Here is a 16,449-nt window from a genome sequence, read left to right as displayed (position 1 = left end):
TGTAGAGTTTCATCCATCTTTTATGGGATGTTGGGGTCATTGAAGAAACCGGTTGGTTTGTCTGACGTAACTTCCTGTGAGTCGTTAGCTAACCACTGCGTCTCCTGGGACTCCAACATCCCATAATAGTGCCGTTCCTCCTTGAAAGTTTGATTGAAACTCCTAGGGTTATTTTAACGATTTGCAACGTTAGCCCCGCCCCCGGTCTCTGTCCACCCGGGCTCACCTTCACGCCGGCTCCTGATTGGCTCTTGAACTTCTCGCCGAAGGACTTCAGCATGGCAGCGTTGAAGAACGTGGGCTCCCTCAGACCGGCCGTCATGACCTTCCTCACCACGTCTTCACTGTAGCCTTCAAAGTTGAAGTCGTACAGGGGACTTCCGTCACGCCCCACCACCCGGTAGGCCAGGTTGGGGTTGACGGGCGTGTCGCCGGCGCAGCACAGGCCCTGGATGGACGACAGGTAGTGGGCGATCTCCGGCAGGAAGGTCTGCAGGCCAACCTGGCCGCTCACCAGCATCTCACCGGGGAACCCCCTCCTCTCAGAGATATCGAACCCCATGGCGATGTCGATGCTGCAGCCTGTGGAGAGACGTGTTCACTCTGAAGAAGAAGAAGAGGATGACGGGAAGGACTCAGACGGAGAGGCTCACCTGGGGGATTTGGGATGATCTCGGATTGGCAGATCTTGTCTACCACCTTCTGCTTGATCTTTTCCAAGTTGCCAAAATTCTGTACGGTGAACAGCTTCTCCGGGGTGCCAGTGACCTGTAGGAGCTCCAGGTCATGGACGTCACCAATGCCGATGGCGAAGGCCTCCACCCCCAGGGCCCGAAGCTTGTCGGCTGCTTCCTCCACGTCATCCTGGGACTCGCCATCGGTGATTAGCACCAGGTTCTGAGAGACCTTCTCAGACCTACGGCTTCCTTTGGATGCTTCAAAATATCCCCGGATGGATTCGAGGGCAGCTCCGATTTTGGTGCCGCCGCCGAGCTGCTCCATGTCAAGGATGTTCTTGGTGACTTCATCAGCAGTGTAGAACTGGTTGAGGTAAAACTCATGCTGGAAAGAGCTGCTGAACTGGGCGACTCCAACACGCACCAGATCCTCGCCAACTTTGAAGCTGCTCACCAGGTCGGCCGTGAACTTCTTCATGGTAATGTAGTCGTTTGAGTTGATGCTGCCAGACTGATCGACGAGGAAGACCATGTCCGCTTTCTGCTTCCCACAAGCTACAAGAGCAAAATCATCCAGTCATAGCAGGCGTGCAAGTAAACCAAAGCAGTCCAGGTCAAGACTCATGTTCAAAGGTGCAGCAGATAAGAGAAGATAAACTGCAAAGGTAGGCTAGCATTATTGTGCTAATAATTATCACACAATGTACAAAAGCTTTGTTACCTGGCTTGGTTGAGTTGCAGAGGACATGGGAAATGTTCATGTGCAGAGTTTCCAGGGCATCGAAGTTGTCCACGTAGAAGACTTTGGAGGTGTCTCCACCTGATATGATGTCCAGCTGGTCCTTGATGGCTCCTTCAACTCCAATGCTGAAGACACCGATCCCTTTGTCCCGCAAAGCCTCAGACGGAGGCGCCAGATTGTTGCTGTCGGTGGCGTCGCCGTCGGTGATCACCATGAGGATCTGGGGCACCTTGAGGGCTGCCCGTCCTCCGTGGCTTTCATCAAAGAAGTCCAATGCGTATGCCAGAGCCTTGCTGGTGTAAGTGTCTCCAAAGGGGGATTTCAAGGCCATGATTGCGTTGAGAACGTCTCGTTTAGAGGTGTACTGGTTCAGGGTGAAGATAGACTTGGGTTCGTTGGAGAACATGATGACTCCGAAGCGAGTCAAGTCCTTGCCCACTGTGGTTTGGTTCACCGTTGATGCCATAAACTTCTGCATGCTCCTGAACTTGCTAAGGGTGATACTGGTAGAGCCATCCACCAGGAAGATGATATCAGCTTGTTCTGTTTTCTTACACTCTGGGTTAATGGAAGAGCAAAGGTCAAAGGGTCAGAGAGTCAGAGTAATGGAACGGACTACACACTGGTTCTCTAACATTGCCTTCATTGTCCCAGGACGCGGCGGCTGAATAGACTTACCTCTGTCTGGATCACAAAGCTCCATGGCCACCTGGCCCTCCAGGTTCTTCAGGTCGTCGAAGCTCCTCTCGGTGTGCGTGCGGTCCACTGACGCGCTGATCTCCAGCAGCTGGGTGGTGTTGGCATCCACCACCCCAATGGCATAGATCAGGACGCCCTTTGCCCTGAGGGCAGTGGCGGGGGCTGCGACCTCGTCCTGGGACTCCCCATCTGTTATCACTATCAGCCTTTGCCTCAGGTCGGGTCGCCCTCCGTTGGCCGCGTCAAAGTACTGCGACACCTCAGTGATGGCTTCGCCCGTGAGGGTCCCCCCACTCGTCTGCCGCATGTCGTCAATGGCCTTGGACAGGTCCCGTTTGGTGTAATAACGGTTCAGGGGGAACGCCAGCTGCTGGATGGTGCTGAACTGCATGACGCCCACATGCACCTCGTTCTGACCAATCAGGGACTTGCCGATGACATTTTTCATGAAGTCTTTCATCTTCTGGTAGTCGTTTGGGTAGATGCTACCAGAGCTGTCCACCAGGAACATGAGATCTCCTGGGATGTCTTTACAGGCTGTGGACACAGAGCGCAGACTCGTCAGTCGCTCGTCCGCCCACGTTTGACACCAATGCAAGAATGTAAAGATGCTGAGGGGTACTCACCACGCTAACCCCAGGTTCTAGAACAGGGTTCATATCTAAAGTCACCCGGCGAGCCTTTTTTTCCTTACCGTCTTGAGAGCAGATGTCCGTGATGATGTCATCTTTTATGGGGTTCAGAGCATCAAAGTTATTGACAAAGAATGTCCTCTGAGGATCACCAGAGATCTCTCTCAGCTCAGTGTGGTCTGCGTTTTTCACCCCAATGGCGTAGACGATCACACCCTGTGCTCTCAGCTTCTCGGCAGGAATCTTGACATTATCGGTCGACTTCCCATCGGTGATGACGATCAAGTACTCTGCCACCTGGTGACCACGGGTGGCCATCGCCCGGTCAAACTGAGGCCCCATGAATTCCAGAGCGCGTCCTGTCTCGGTGCCGCCCCCCACCTGTTTGATTGCCTCGATGGCCTTCTCTAGCGACTTGGCGTCGGTGTAGGTTGTCAGATCAAACTCTAAGTTGGGCGCATCTGCAAATTTTGCTACACCCATGCGAACATGTTGTGGGCTGATACGGAAGGTGTTTAGAAATTCGATGATGAACTTTTTCATGTCGTAGAAGTCGGCGGGGTAAATGCTTCCGGAGTGATCGATGAGGAAGAAGATATCGGCTTCATCCGTCTGTATGCAGCCTGGAGGAGAGAAACCAAACCACAATGAGTTTGCATCAGTAGAACATTCCATTCCGTCCGTCACACCGGTTCAAACTTTTCTACGGGACAATGTGTAGTTGTGTAGTGGTCCCGTAGTCATCACACCTTGTTTGATGCCACGCCTTCTGGTAACAATGGACACGGCTTCTCGGAGGATGTTGTGGCACAGACTTCTCTGCAGGCTCATCTGCAGAGAGTTCAGCTTGGTAAAACTGTCCACAATGAACATGTGCTTGTTGGTGGGGTAGGACGCGATCTGCTTCAGTTGGTCCTCGTTGGCGTCCTTGATTCCCACGGCGTAAACGGTGACACCTGCCCGGCGGAGATTGGCCGCCGCTGTGCTCACATTGTCCTGGGACTCCCCGTCCGTGATCACCACTGCCACTTGCTGGACTCCCTTGTTCTTTCTGCTGCCTTTCTGCTCAGTGAACAGCGTCTCCCGGGTAAAGTTCAGGGCCGCGCCAGTGTTGGTGCCGCCGCCGTGATAAGGCAGGATTTTGATGAACCTGAGCAATTCGTTCTTGTCGCTGAAGGAGTTGAGGTAGACCTGTGCTGTGGGCTTCGTGTTGTACAGAACGATTCCCACTCTCACCCGCGTTGGGCTAACTTCCATGCCACTAACAATCGAGTGCAGGAATTTTCGCACCAACTGGAAGTTGGGGGTTCCGATACTTCCAGACTCATCGACAATGAAAACAATGTCTGCCAGTTTGGCTGCTTTGCAATCTGAGAAAGAAAGAAAGAGCAAATTACTTTAAAGTCGTAACTCACGACTAAATACATTTAGCTGAAGGTGGAAACAGTGGGTGCAGCCATCTTCCTATCAAAGGAGGTCAAGCAGCAACAGCCCCGCCTTTGACAGGTAGATATATTCCTTTCAGAGGGTAACAATGGCTTCAGCTCTTTGAAACACGATGGAAGCGGTCGAAGCTGTTACCTGTGAAGGTTTTGCAAAGGGAGGAATCAGAAATAAAGGAACACCTGGTTACCTTTCGTCAGAGTAATGTCCTCTTCCTGTTTCTCCACAGCAGATTTCAGTGTTGGGACAAAGTTACTGATGGACTGGTACGTGTTCCCGGCGCTGGATATGAGTCGCATTTCCTTCATCGAAGCTCCGAGGCTCACGCCCACCACGGTCACGCCCACTGATCGGAGCTGACGTGACTCCCGGTCCACGGGATCGTCGGAGTCCTTCCCACTGACCACCACCAGGTACTGTTTATATCCCTGCTCAGCCCGGCTTCCTGCCTCGCTGGTGAAGAAGTTGGTGCTGGCGTACTGCAATGCGCTGCCGAGGTTTCGAGGCTCGTTTGGTGTCAGGCGGCGTTGACGGAAGCGCTTGATGGCGTTCTGGGTTTCCTCTTTGGTTTGGTGAGCGTTGAGGAGGAACTCCACCTTGATGTCTTTGCCATACTGGGCCAGGCCCAGGCGGTAGGCCGCCGCTCCCAGGTTGAGTTGGTTGGCCATTCGGGTGAGGAAGACCCGGACCTGCTGGAACTCTGCCTGAGTAACGCCGCTGTCCACCAGGAAGAAGATGTCTGCAAACCGTTCTGCCAAGGCTGGGGGAGAAAGAGGTCAAGGAGTCAGAGGAAGTGGTAGCAGAGGCAGAAGATCACAACGACAGGAGGAAAAAGTCCAGCCTTGTCGGACAGATGATCATGTGACTAAAGGTGAAGGAACTAATGAGCATGTTTGTTTTCTCTGTAAACACACAGACTTGTTGGGTCGCGACATTGAACAGCGATCCTTATTTGGATGCCGGCTCTGGGTGTCGATGTTCGCTGGTCTTAACGAGGCAGGAAGACATTTCTGGCCTGTGAATCATTTCTGTTCCTTCAGTCAGCTGATTGTACACAGCTTGTGTTCATTCCTCAACGACCGCCATCTCAGAACGCCGCCGCGCTGGCAGAGGCCGCCTCATTGTCTTCTGAGGACAGTCATGATTGAAGACGGAATGTGTTCCATTAATCCCTGCAGAGCGTTCCAGCAGGAAACACAAATGTTTGAGAACTGCTCTTAGCTCAGGGTTGTACTGCAGATGCAGATGTCCCTGCTGCATGATGGGAAATGTGGTAAAAAACCTTTGAACCACAATTCGGTCGTATTTTTTTAATCTGTTGTTTGGATTTAAACTTTAAAATATGAATTTAGCCCCAGAGAGATTGAGTTGAGTTGCATTTTATAGAACACCTATCAGTTTGGACTGGTTAGGAATTGGTGTACCTTGGGTTAGGGTTATGGGGTTAGGTTTACCTTGGGTTAGCGTTACCTTGGGTTAGTGTTAGGGGGTAGAGTAAGGGTTACCTTGGGTTAGGGTCATGGAGTTAGGTTTACCTTGGGTTAGCTTTACTTTGGGTTAGTGTTAGAAGGTTAGGGCTAGAGGGTTAGGATATGGGGCTAGAGTTAAGGTTACCTTGGGTTAGGGGGTTAGGGTTACCTTGGGTTAGGGTTAAGGGGTAGAGTTAGGGTTACCTTGGGTTAGGGTTAGGGGGTTAGGGCTAGAAGGTTAGGTTTTGGGGCTAGAGTTAGGGTTACCTTGGGTTAGGGTTAGGGGGTTAGGGTTACCTTGGGTAAGGGTTAGGGGGTAGAGTAAGGGTTACCTTGGGTTAGGGGGTTAGGGCTAGAGGGTTAGGTTTTGGGGCTAGAGTTAGGGTTACTTTGGGTTAGGATGAAGGGTTAGAGGGTTAGGGTTGTCTTACCTTGCCTCTGGTCCTCCATGGAGATGCAAACCGTTCGCAGCAGACCCTCTGTCAGCCTCTGCAGAGCCTGAAAGTTATCAATAGAGTACATGAAGCGCTCTGAAGGCTTGTTCGCGATTGACGCTAACTCTTCCAGGTTGGCCTCTCCCACTCCAATGCCAAGAACGATGACACCATGCTGCCTCAGGCGCCGGGCAGGCCCTATGACATCATCAGTGGACTCCCCATCGGTGATGACCACGGCAATCTGAGGCACCCGTTGGCTGGCTCGGCTCCCCGCGTCTTTGGTGAAGTACTGCGTCAGGAGGAAGTCGATGGCCTTGCCTGTTTCCGTACCACCTTTACGGTAAGGAACACTGTCCAGTGCTGCCAGGAGGGATGTCTTGTCCATGTGGTCCTTCAGCAGGAACTCCTGGTAGGTTTCATGGCTGTACTGAGCCAAAGCCATTCGAACTCTGTCCGGACCGATGTCCAAGCCTGAGGCAACGCTTTTGAGAAACTGTTGAATCTCCTTGAAATTATTGTCCCCAATGCTGGTGGACCCGTCGACCAGGAAGACGATGTCAGCCACCGTGGCCTTCGCACATTCTGGAGGGGAGAAGGAAACAGTTTAGCATCTGCAGCAGACTCAGGAACGTCAAATGTATCACCAACAAACATCCAACAGATCTCCAATAGATCTCCAATGAACATCCATTAAATCTCCAATGAATGTCCAGTAGATCTCCAATGAACGTCCATTTCTGTGTGCAGAGACCTTTGATACGGGTGATATCTGAGATAAGATTGAAAGTTCTCTTTAATTTGGAGGAAAATTGAAAGGTTTGAAAAAGTTTTGAACTCTTTAACCACATTTTTAGTCTTACCTTGTTTTGTTGACCTCTCACGTTGATTGAGTCTCGGCTAGAAATGAGTAATGGAAAAACTGGTCATTGCGAACATATTATTTTATTAAATGAATGGTTTCTCGACCCAAACAGCTTTCTGGGCTTTAATGAGGTTGGGGACCTGGAACTCGGCTTCGGTCCATCAGACATGTCGACCCATTCAAACTTTGTAAAAGCTAAACCTTTAGCATTAACCTGACCTGAGTCAGGGATATTTCCCCCAAACTACTGCTGAGACATGAGTCGTACTGAGTCAGACGCTGACTCACCCCGGACAGTGGGGTTGGATGCGGTTTACCTTGGGACAACTGGAGGAGTTGTCGTTTGACTTCCTCTACTGTGGTGCAAATGGTCTGGATGACGCTCTGGGAGATTCCCTGCAGCGCCGCGAAGTCCAACACGCTGTAGACGTGTTGGGAGTGAGGCTCGCTGGCCATCTCCTTCAACTCGTCCTCGTCAGCGTCCTTGATCCCGATGGCGTAGAGGACGATTCCCCGCCTCTTCAGGTCCTGGGCGCTGGCCTCCACGTCATCCTGAGATTTTCCGTCGGTAATCACCACGGCGATCTGAGGGATGTTGTGGTGAACTCGACTCCCAGCAGCCTCTGTGAAGTGCTCCTTCAGCATGAAGTCCAAACCCTGTCCCGTCTGGGTGCCGCCCCCCATGTAGGGCAACCTGCTGATGTACCTCAGGATGTCCCTCTTGTTTTGATGGCTGTTGAGCAGGAACTCGGTGCGGGGGGTGGTGCTGTACTGGACCAGCCCGATGCGGACCTGGTCCGGCCCGATGTCGAAGCTGTTGACCAGCGTGTTCAGAAACCGACGCACCTTCTCAAAGTTCTCCTTGCCAATACTCCACGAGCCGTCCACCATGAAAACGATGTCGGCCACGGCCTCTTGGGTGCACACTGGGAGGAAGGTCAAAGCACGACCTTCAGGTGACGTTCACAAGGCTACGTGGAGCCAGTCTGGCTAGCCGGGCCGGTCCCGGATCCGGGAGCGTGAGCTAGGCAGGGTGAGGAAGCGTGGCATGGTTCAAAGAGAGAAGTGATGATAGCAGCCAGAGGAGACCAATCAGGAGCGCCGATGCCATGGACGCTCCAGGCACAGGTGAAATGACACAAGTGAAATGACACAGGTGTACGCCCACAGGTGTACGCCTACAGGTGTGTTCATTTCCTCCAACAAGCAGTGATGAGGTGAGCAGAAGGCAGATGAGTGCAGATGAGACCCTGACCCGGGTGGGCATGTCCCACATCTGGATAAAACACGTCTGATCGAACATGTGATCCGCTGCTGAACCTAGAACCACACGCTACCACTCTATAGAGTAGTGACATCATTGTTAACATCATTATTAGAGTGACGACATCATCATGGAGTGATGACATCATCGGCAGCGTGTGTAGCTAATGAATCATCGACAAACGGAATGACATCCGGGTCGACATCCCGTCTCATTGGAGTTGAATATGTTAACTTTATCGACAGACTGACAGGAACATTCAGTCAGATCCTGGACCTGGACCTGGACCTGAATCTGGGCCTGGACCTGGACCTGGACCTGGACCTAAATCTGGGCCTGGACCTGGACCTGGACCTGGACCTGGATCTGGACCTGGACCAGGACCAGGACCAGGATCTGGGCCTGGACATGGACATGGACATGGACATGGACATGGATCTGGATCTTGACCTGGACCTGGACCTGGACCTGAATCTGGGCCTGGGCCTGGGCCTGGGCCTGGACCGGCTAGCTAGCTACTATTCACAATGCTAGCTGGAACGTCTGTCTCTCATTGGCTCACAGAGAAATGATGTCATCTTGAATATATTTCACGCTGTCCCGACCTGACCGGGGCGGGTCCGGATCTGAACCTGACCCGGGTGACTCACTGGTCTGGATCCTGGTCCTGAGGCTGCCGTCTAAACACGTTCTGATTAATAATCAATGCAGACGCTGCCGATCAATCCCCATCAATGGCGGAGGCTCGGGTGGGCGGAGCAGATGAGGGGTTAGTCATGGCGGCGCTGACACGCGGGGGGCGTGGTTACGGGTTGTGGGTTCACATCTCCATGCAGCTGGATGCTCAGATCCAGGTGTGGATGTGAAGGCGTGAAGATGAAGAGTGATGGAGAGTGAGCGTCATGTGCTGCTAAGCAGGAAGTGATGTCACAGTCTAACCACACCCACCTGTCTTCTCAGCGGTGCTGCCACAGAGACACGCCGCCATGATGAGGCTGAGGAAAAGGCCCTGTCCCCCCGCCATGCTGGACCAGGTCTCAGGTTTCTGTCCTGTAACACACAGAGGAGCAGGGGGCGGGGTTAAGGAGAGGTCACATGACCACAGACAGCACGAATCAGTGGATTTCATGCGTTAGTTAACTGAATTAAGCCGTTAAATTAATTTAACTAATTATGACACCAGATCTGACCTGAGACCAGATCTGACCTGAGACCAGATCTGACCTGAGACCAGCTCTGGTCTCAGTCCAGATCCAAACTGAGACCAGATGTCTTCAGAACGAGGTGATGAAGATGAGTTTCCAGCCAAACCTCTGCAGCAGCTGAACTCCCAGCAGATCCATGTTTTAAAGAGGCCCCTTCTGGCCCCAGACCTCACCCCCCACAAGACCCCTCCCCCACCAGACCCCCCCACAAAACCCCACCACCAGGTTTTATGGGACCGGATCAGTTAACCCAGCTGGAAGGCAAGAAAATGGACTCAAAGGGGGTGGAGTCAGAGGGGTGGGGGGATGTGATTGGTCCAGTGTGACGTTCAATCAGAAACTTTGTCAGTCACCAAGTTGCTAGCAAGCAAGCTAGCACACACTGAGCTAACAGTAAAACCCAATTCTGGTTCATGTTCTGGTTCATGTTCTGGTTCTGGTCCAGGTTCAGGTTCTGGTTCTGGTTCTGGTCCAGGTTCAGGTAACCATACACCCGAAACACTGGTTGTGTCTCCCATCGCCCGGATCACCCGCGTCTCCATCTGGAGACTCCGCCCCCGGAGGCGACCGAGGGAAAGCGCCGCCATCTGGCTCTGCTTAGCGACCAACGGGCTAATGGCGTCGGTGGGTCTGCCTCGGGGCACATGAACAGGAAGTGGCTTTAAGTACCACCGCCCCCCCAGGTCGGAGCAGAACCCCCCACCCCCCCTCGAAGTCGGTCACACAAGGACGACGCGCTCGAAAAGAGACATCTGTGTTCAACTAACGCCGCCAGCTACATCTGGATGTGTTCAAGGGGCGTGGCCAGTAGCATCGTTAGCATAGCATCACTAATGATACACACACCAGGACTGTTTCAGGGAATGAACATGGACAGCTGTGCCTTGTGGGTAAATGTCACAGAAGATGCTAACCGGTTCCAGCTGGACCGGGTTGGCCCTTAGACCCGCCCATCACCGATTGGAGGATCTGTTGAAACCTGTAACCCCTCCCTCTTCCAGGCGTCTGAGAGGCAGGGCATGCGTGTGCAGGCCCCGCCCCCACAGATGTGTCTCCACCTGTGTTCAATCACCTGCCAGGCGGTGGGGGCCCACAGGAGGATCTCCAGCAGGTTGTTTACCTCTGTTGTCCAGTTCTTTGTGTGGGGGTGTGTGATGGGGGGGTTCAGTGCCTGCAGTCATCATTCATCTGGGTCCAGACTAGCGCCACCTGCTGCTCAGGAGTGTCCCCCAAGTGCTGGTTAACCTTTGACCTTTGAAGGTTTGGCTGCAGGTCCTTCAACATGTCTGACATTCTGAGGGAGGGGGCAGGGATTCAGTCTTGGGGTGTCCTCCACATCAGTCCAGATGTAGAGGCGGACCCGATTCTCCTCAGGTCTCCAGGTTGGGCGCAGGTACAAGAATGTCTTTGAAGGCGACACACTCAGGTCAGAGGTCAGAGGTCAGCGTGGGGGAACACCTGGACAGGAATGTAAGTGACCCAACCCTCAACAAGACCTGGGGCACTCTGGACCCGGCGCCGCCCTGACAGGTGATCGGGTCTGATGGATGGAGACACCAGGTTCAGAGGTGGAGTCAGGGTCCTGATGGGGGGGTCGGGTCAGAATACCAAAAAACCCCCAACCAGCAACTGCGTTTAACTAAACTAGTCTCCTGGTGTTTAAACTAGTCTTCAGTTGTTTTAAACTAGTCTCCTGGTGTTTAAACTAGTCTTCAGGTATTTTAGACTAGTCTTCAGTTGTTTTAAACTGGTCTCCTGGTGTTTAAACTAGTCATCAATTGTTTTAAACTAGTCTCCTGGTGTTTAAACTAGTCTTCAGGTGTTTTAAACTAATTTTCAGTTGTTTAAACTAGTCTTCAGGTGTTTTAAACTAGTCTCCTGGTGTTTAAACTAGTCTTCAGGTGTTTTAAACTAGTCTCCTGGTGTTTAAACTAGTCTTCAGGTGTTTTAAACTAGTCTCCTGGTGTTTAAACTAGTCTTCAGTTGTTTAAACTAGTCTTCAGTTGTTTAAACTAGTCTTCAGGTGTTTTAAACTAGTCTCCTGGTGTTTAAACTAGTCTTCAGGTGTTTTAAACTAGTCTCCTGGTGTTTAAACTAGTCTTCAGGTGTTTTAAACTAGTCTCCTGGTGTTTAAACTAGTCTTCAGGTATTTTAAACTAGTCTTCAGTTGTTTAAACTAGTCTTCAGGTGTTTTAAACTAGTCTCCTGGTGTTTAAACTAGTCTTCAGGTGTTTTAAACTAGTCTCCTGGTGTTTAAACTAGTCTTCAGGTGTTTTAAACTAGTCTCCTGGTGTTTAAACTAGTCTTCAGGTATTTTAAACTAGTCTTCAGTTGTTTAAACTAGTCTTCAGGTGTTTTAAACTAGTCTTCAGTTGTTTAAACTAGTCTTCAGGTGTTTTAAACTAGTCTCCTGGTGTTTAAACTAGTCTTCAGGTGTTTTAAACTAGTCTCCTGGTGTTTAAACTAGTTGTTGGGTGATGTGTTCCTATAAAGGACGACCAGATGGGGTTTCGTCCCGTCAGAAGCAGGAAGTCAAACTAATGAGCGTCATTAAAGATAACTGCCTGAAGGAGACCACAGGACGATGGAGAACAGGCTCGTCCTCCTGATTGGTGGATCAGATGATTGGTCGTCTTCATGACCAACGCTCAGGTTTCTGAACCAATGAATGTCCAGATAGTTGTTGTTGCTGTGGTAACCGGTGGAAGGGAACATGACCCAGTTCGGACGCGTTAACGGGACCCTGAAATGAAATGTTAATGTTCCAGAGACGTCCTGGAGGGCGGGTGTGACGCTGAGGTCTGAAATAGGAAGTAGAATCTGTGTTCCTCTGAAGGCTGGAGGCAGAACAGTGTTTGGGGTCGTGACCTCTCTTGTTTGATGGATGCATCTGAAAGCCCTTGTGTGTTATCAGCTCCAGGTTCACACCCTCAAACATCTCACCGGCAAGACGAGTCGGCGCTCGCCATCACCTGGTCTGCCCCGGAGCAGAGGTCCCTCCCTCATTACGGCCGACCCCGGATCAGAGGAGGTCACATGTTGTCAGCACATGTTAGAACATTCTGAGAAGAGAAACGTTTGAGGGAGCTCACACCTGACACGACTAAACTACAACACAACCACAAGAGAACTACAAACCCACTACGACACTACTACAATACAACTACAACACAACTACAACACCACTACAACACAACTACAACACAACTACAATACAACTACAACACAACTACAACACCACTACAACACAACTACAATACAACTACAACACAACTACAACACCACTACAACACAACTACAATACAACTACAACACAACTACAACACCACTACAACACAACTACAACACAACTACAATACAACTACAACACAACTACAATACAAATACAACACAACTACAATACAACTACAACACAACTACAATACAACTACAACACAACTACAACACCACTACAACACAACTACAACACCACTACAACACAACTACAATACAACTACAACACCACTACAACACAACTACAATACAACTACAACACAACTACAACACAACTACAATACAACTACAATACAACTACAACACCACTACAACACAACTACAATACAACTACAACACAACTACAACACCACTACAATACAACTACAACACAACTACAACACCACTACAACACCACTACAACACAACTACAACACCACTACAACACAACTACAACACAACTACAACACAACTACAACACAACTACAACACAACTACAATACAACTACAATACAACTACAATACAACTACAACACCACTACAACACAACTACAATACAACTACAATACAACTACAACACAACTACAACACAACTACAATACAACTACAACACAACTACAATACAACCACTACACAACTACAACTACAAAACAACTACACTACAACTACAACAAAACTAAAACTACAATACAACTACAATACAACTACAACACAACTACAACACCACTACAACACAACTACAATACAACTACAATACAACTACAACACAACTACAATACAACTACAATACAACTACAGTACAACTACAGTACAACTACAGTACATCTACAATGTAACTACAACTACAACACAACTACAATACAACCACTACACAACTACAACTACAAAACAACTACACTACAACTACAACAAAACTACAACTACAATACAACTACAATACAACTACAACACAACTACAATACAACTACAACACCACTACAACACCACTACAACACAACTACAACACAACTACAACACAACTACAACACAACCACAACACAACTACAATACAACTACAATACAACTACAACACAACTACAACATAACTAAAACTACACTACAACACAACTACAACTACAAAACAACTACAATACAACGAAAATACAACTAAAGTACAACTACAATGTAACTACAACACAACTACAACACAACTACAACACAACCACAACACAACTACAGAACAACTACAATACAACTATAAAACAACTACAACTACACTACAACACAACTACAACCACAAAACAACTACAACACAACGACACTACAACTAAAGTGCAACTACAATGTAACTACAATTACAACACAACTACAATACAACTACAATACAACTACAACACAACTGCAACACAACTACAACACAACTGCAACACAACTACAGTACAACTACAGTACAACTACAACACAACTAAATACAACTACAACACAACTACAACACCACTTCAACACAACTACAAAACAACTACAACACAACTACACTACAACTACAACGCAACTACAACACAACTACAACACAACTAAAATACAGCTACAGTACAACTACAGTACAACCACAGTACAACTACAATACAACTGTAATACAACTACAACTACAACACAACTACAGTACAACCACAGTACAACTACAATTACAACTACAGTACAACTACAACTACACTACAACTACAACACAACTACAGTACAACTACAGTACAACTACAGTACAACCACAGTACAACTACACTACAACTACAACACAACTACAACACAACTACAACACAACTACAGTACAACTAAAATACAACTACAACTACAACACAACTACAATACAACCACTACACAACTACAACTACAAAACAACTATAACACAATACAACTACAATAGAACTACAACACAACGACAACACAATACAACAACAACATGACTACAACTACACAACGTGTCATCCCCAGTCGTCATGGTGTTGTCAGCTCTCCCACACAGGTGTTGTTGGCTGGAGCGCTGTTGTTTAGCGTCTAGATACTTGTGGCCACACGCTGGGCTGGACCAGCTGCTGCTGGTGGACGGCAGGAAGTCTGATATCTGTGATTGGCCTGTTTAAACTCCACTCGCTTCATTTGGTGGAAAGATAAATACGGAGCTCTGAGCCCCCCCTCCTTCAAAGGCCAAGGACACCGGGCCACTCCCCCCGGCTCCTCGGGGCCCCTGAGAGGCCCCTGGTGCTTCATGTTTCCAAACAGCGCGCCCCCGCTCCCTCATCTACCTCTGGTTGTTTGAAAGGCGGATGTTTGGGCGGTGACTCATCTAAACGCAGGAACCGTCTGATGGAACGCAGACGACCAGGCTCCGCCCCCCGTGTGGGCTCGTCAGGACAGGAAACGTAAACCAGTTCAGCTCCAGTTAACCCACTGGCTAGCAGCCGCTAACATGCTAACGAGGACCGGATATGATGGCCACGCCTCAAGGAAGTTAAGTTCAACAGAACATCTGGTTGGGCATGACGACCATTTACATACCGTCATGGAACGACCAATCACAGCCCCTTATGGAACGACCAATCACAGCCCGTTATGGAACGACCAATCACAGCCCGTTATGGAACGACCAATCACAGCCCCTTATGGAACAACCAATCACAGCCCCTTATGGAACGACCAATCACAGCCCGTTATGGAACGACCAATCACAGCCCCTTATGGAACGACCAATCACAGCCCCTTATGGAACAACCAATCACAGCCCCTTATGGAACGACCAATCACAGCCCGTTATGGAACGACCAATCACAGCCCCTTATGGAACGACCAATCACAGCCTGTTATGGAACGACCAATCACAGCCTGTTATGGATCCATTCCAGCTAGTGTGCTAGTTAGCAGTGGTTGACTTCATGAACGCTCGTTTGAAGAACAAGCCCCGCCTCCGGTCACATGACCTTCCTGTCATTGAACGCATCAGCTGATGGCTCCTGGAGCTGGAGGAGACTCCTGCCCTGCCTCCTGCTCCGCCCTCTTTGTTAGTGTTAGCATTAGCAGTAGCACCGGGCTGCTCCGGCGCGGTTGGGGCGGGACCACAGACGAGATGACATCACCAGGAGACTCCAGACCTGGACCTGAGTCTGAACCACACACACACACACACACATACACACACACACACATACACACACACACACACACACACACACACACACACACACACACACACACACACACACACACACACACACACACACAGGGACCAGAGCTGTTCTTGTGTTGAAGGATGGAGCCACTGATTAATCAGCGCCTCTAGATTCTGTATTGATCGGGGGGGGGGGGATGCAAGTCTAATGGGAGGGGCTCAGGTCTTTGGTCCCACCCCAGTCGTGACCCCGGGGGGGGGCGTGTCCTGCCGGTACCACAGAACCAGAGCTTGTGTAAACGCGGTGACGTCAGTGACAGTTAGAAACTGGGGGGGGCGGGGTTGTGAACCTATCAGCTATCAGACACCCCCCCACCGTTAATATGGTACCTGGCTCCAACTCCAGCAGCTCCAGAGGGTCTGAGGAAGAGGAGGAGGGGAGGGACCTGATTGGATGTCAGACCAGCACCGGAGTGTAAACAGGAAGTCAGCTGAGCGTCTGTGTGTGGGCTGTTTACCCTGAACACACCCCCTCTGACCCCAGCTGCTCTGACAGCAGGCCCTGCCCCCAACGCCACGCCTAACGCCGCCCTGATCTCAGGTGGATGTAATCACACATACACACACA

General features: G+C 50.0%; 1 protein-coding gene across 3 annotated transcripts in view; it reads right to left on the bottom strand.

Moving 5' to 3' along the window:
• Positions 1-16,449, bottom strand: part of col6a4a (collagen, type VI, alpha 4a) — a 32,123-nt gene that overhangs the window by 12,506 nt on the left and 3,168 nt on the right. For 2 of the 3 annotated variants that reach the window (XM_068322857.1, XM_068322858.1), the window contains exons 2-11: positions 9,174-9,275; positions 7,279-7,887; positions 6,094-6,681; positions 4,384-4,953; positions 3,500-4,120; positions 2,813-3,373; positions 2,098-2,655; positions 1,399-1,977; positions 654-1,232; positions 227-582 (exon numbers count right to left, since the gene is read on the bottom strand). In XM_068322857.1, coding sequence (XP_068178958.1) covers positions 227-582; positions 654-1,232; positions 1,399-1,977; positions 2,098-2,655; positions 2,813-3,373; positions 3,500-4,120; positions 4,384-4,953; positions 6,094-6,681; positions 7,279-7,887; positions 9,174-9,249 — 5,097 coding nt within the window. In that variant the 5' untranslated portion in view covers positions 9,250-9,275. The remainder of the gene's footprint in view (positions 1-226; positions 583-653; positions 1,233-1,398; positions 1,978-2,097; positions 2,656-2,812; positions 3,374-3,499; positions 4,121-4,383; positions 4,954-6,093; positions 6,682-7,278; positions 7,888-9,173; positions 9,276-16,449) is intronic. The other variant, XM_068322859.1, reaches the window with a different exon arrangement.

Source organism: Antennarius striatus, chromosome 9, assembly GCF_040054535.1.
Source record: "Antennarius striatus isolate MH-2024 chromosome 9, ASM4005453v1, whole genome shotgun sequence".
Taxonomy (NCBI): domain Eukaryota; kingdom Metazoa; phylum Chordata; class Actinopteri; order Lophiiformes; family Antennariidae; genus Antennarius; species Antennarius striatus.
The sequence above is the reverse complement of the archived record's forward strand: the minus strand, read 5'-3'. Positions and strand labels throughout refer to the sequence as shown.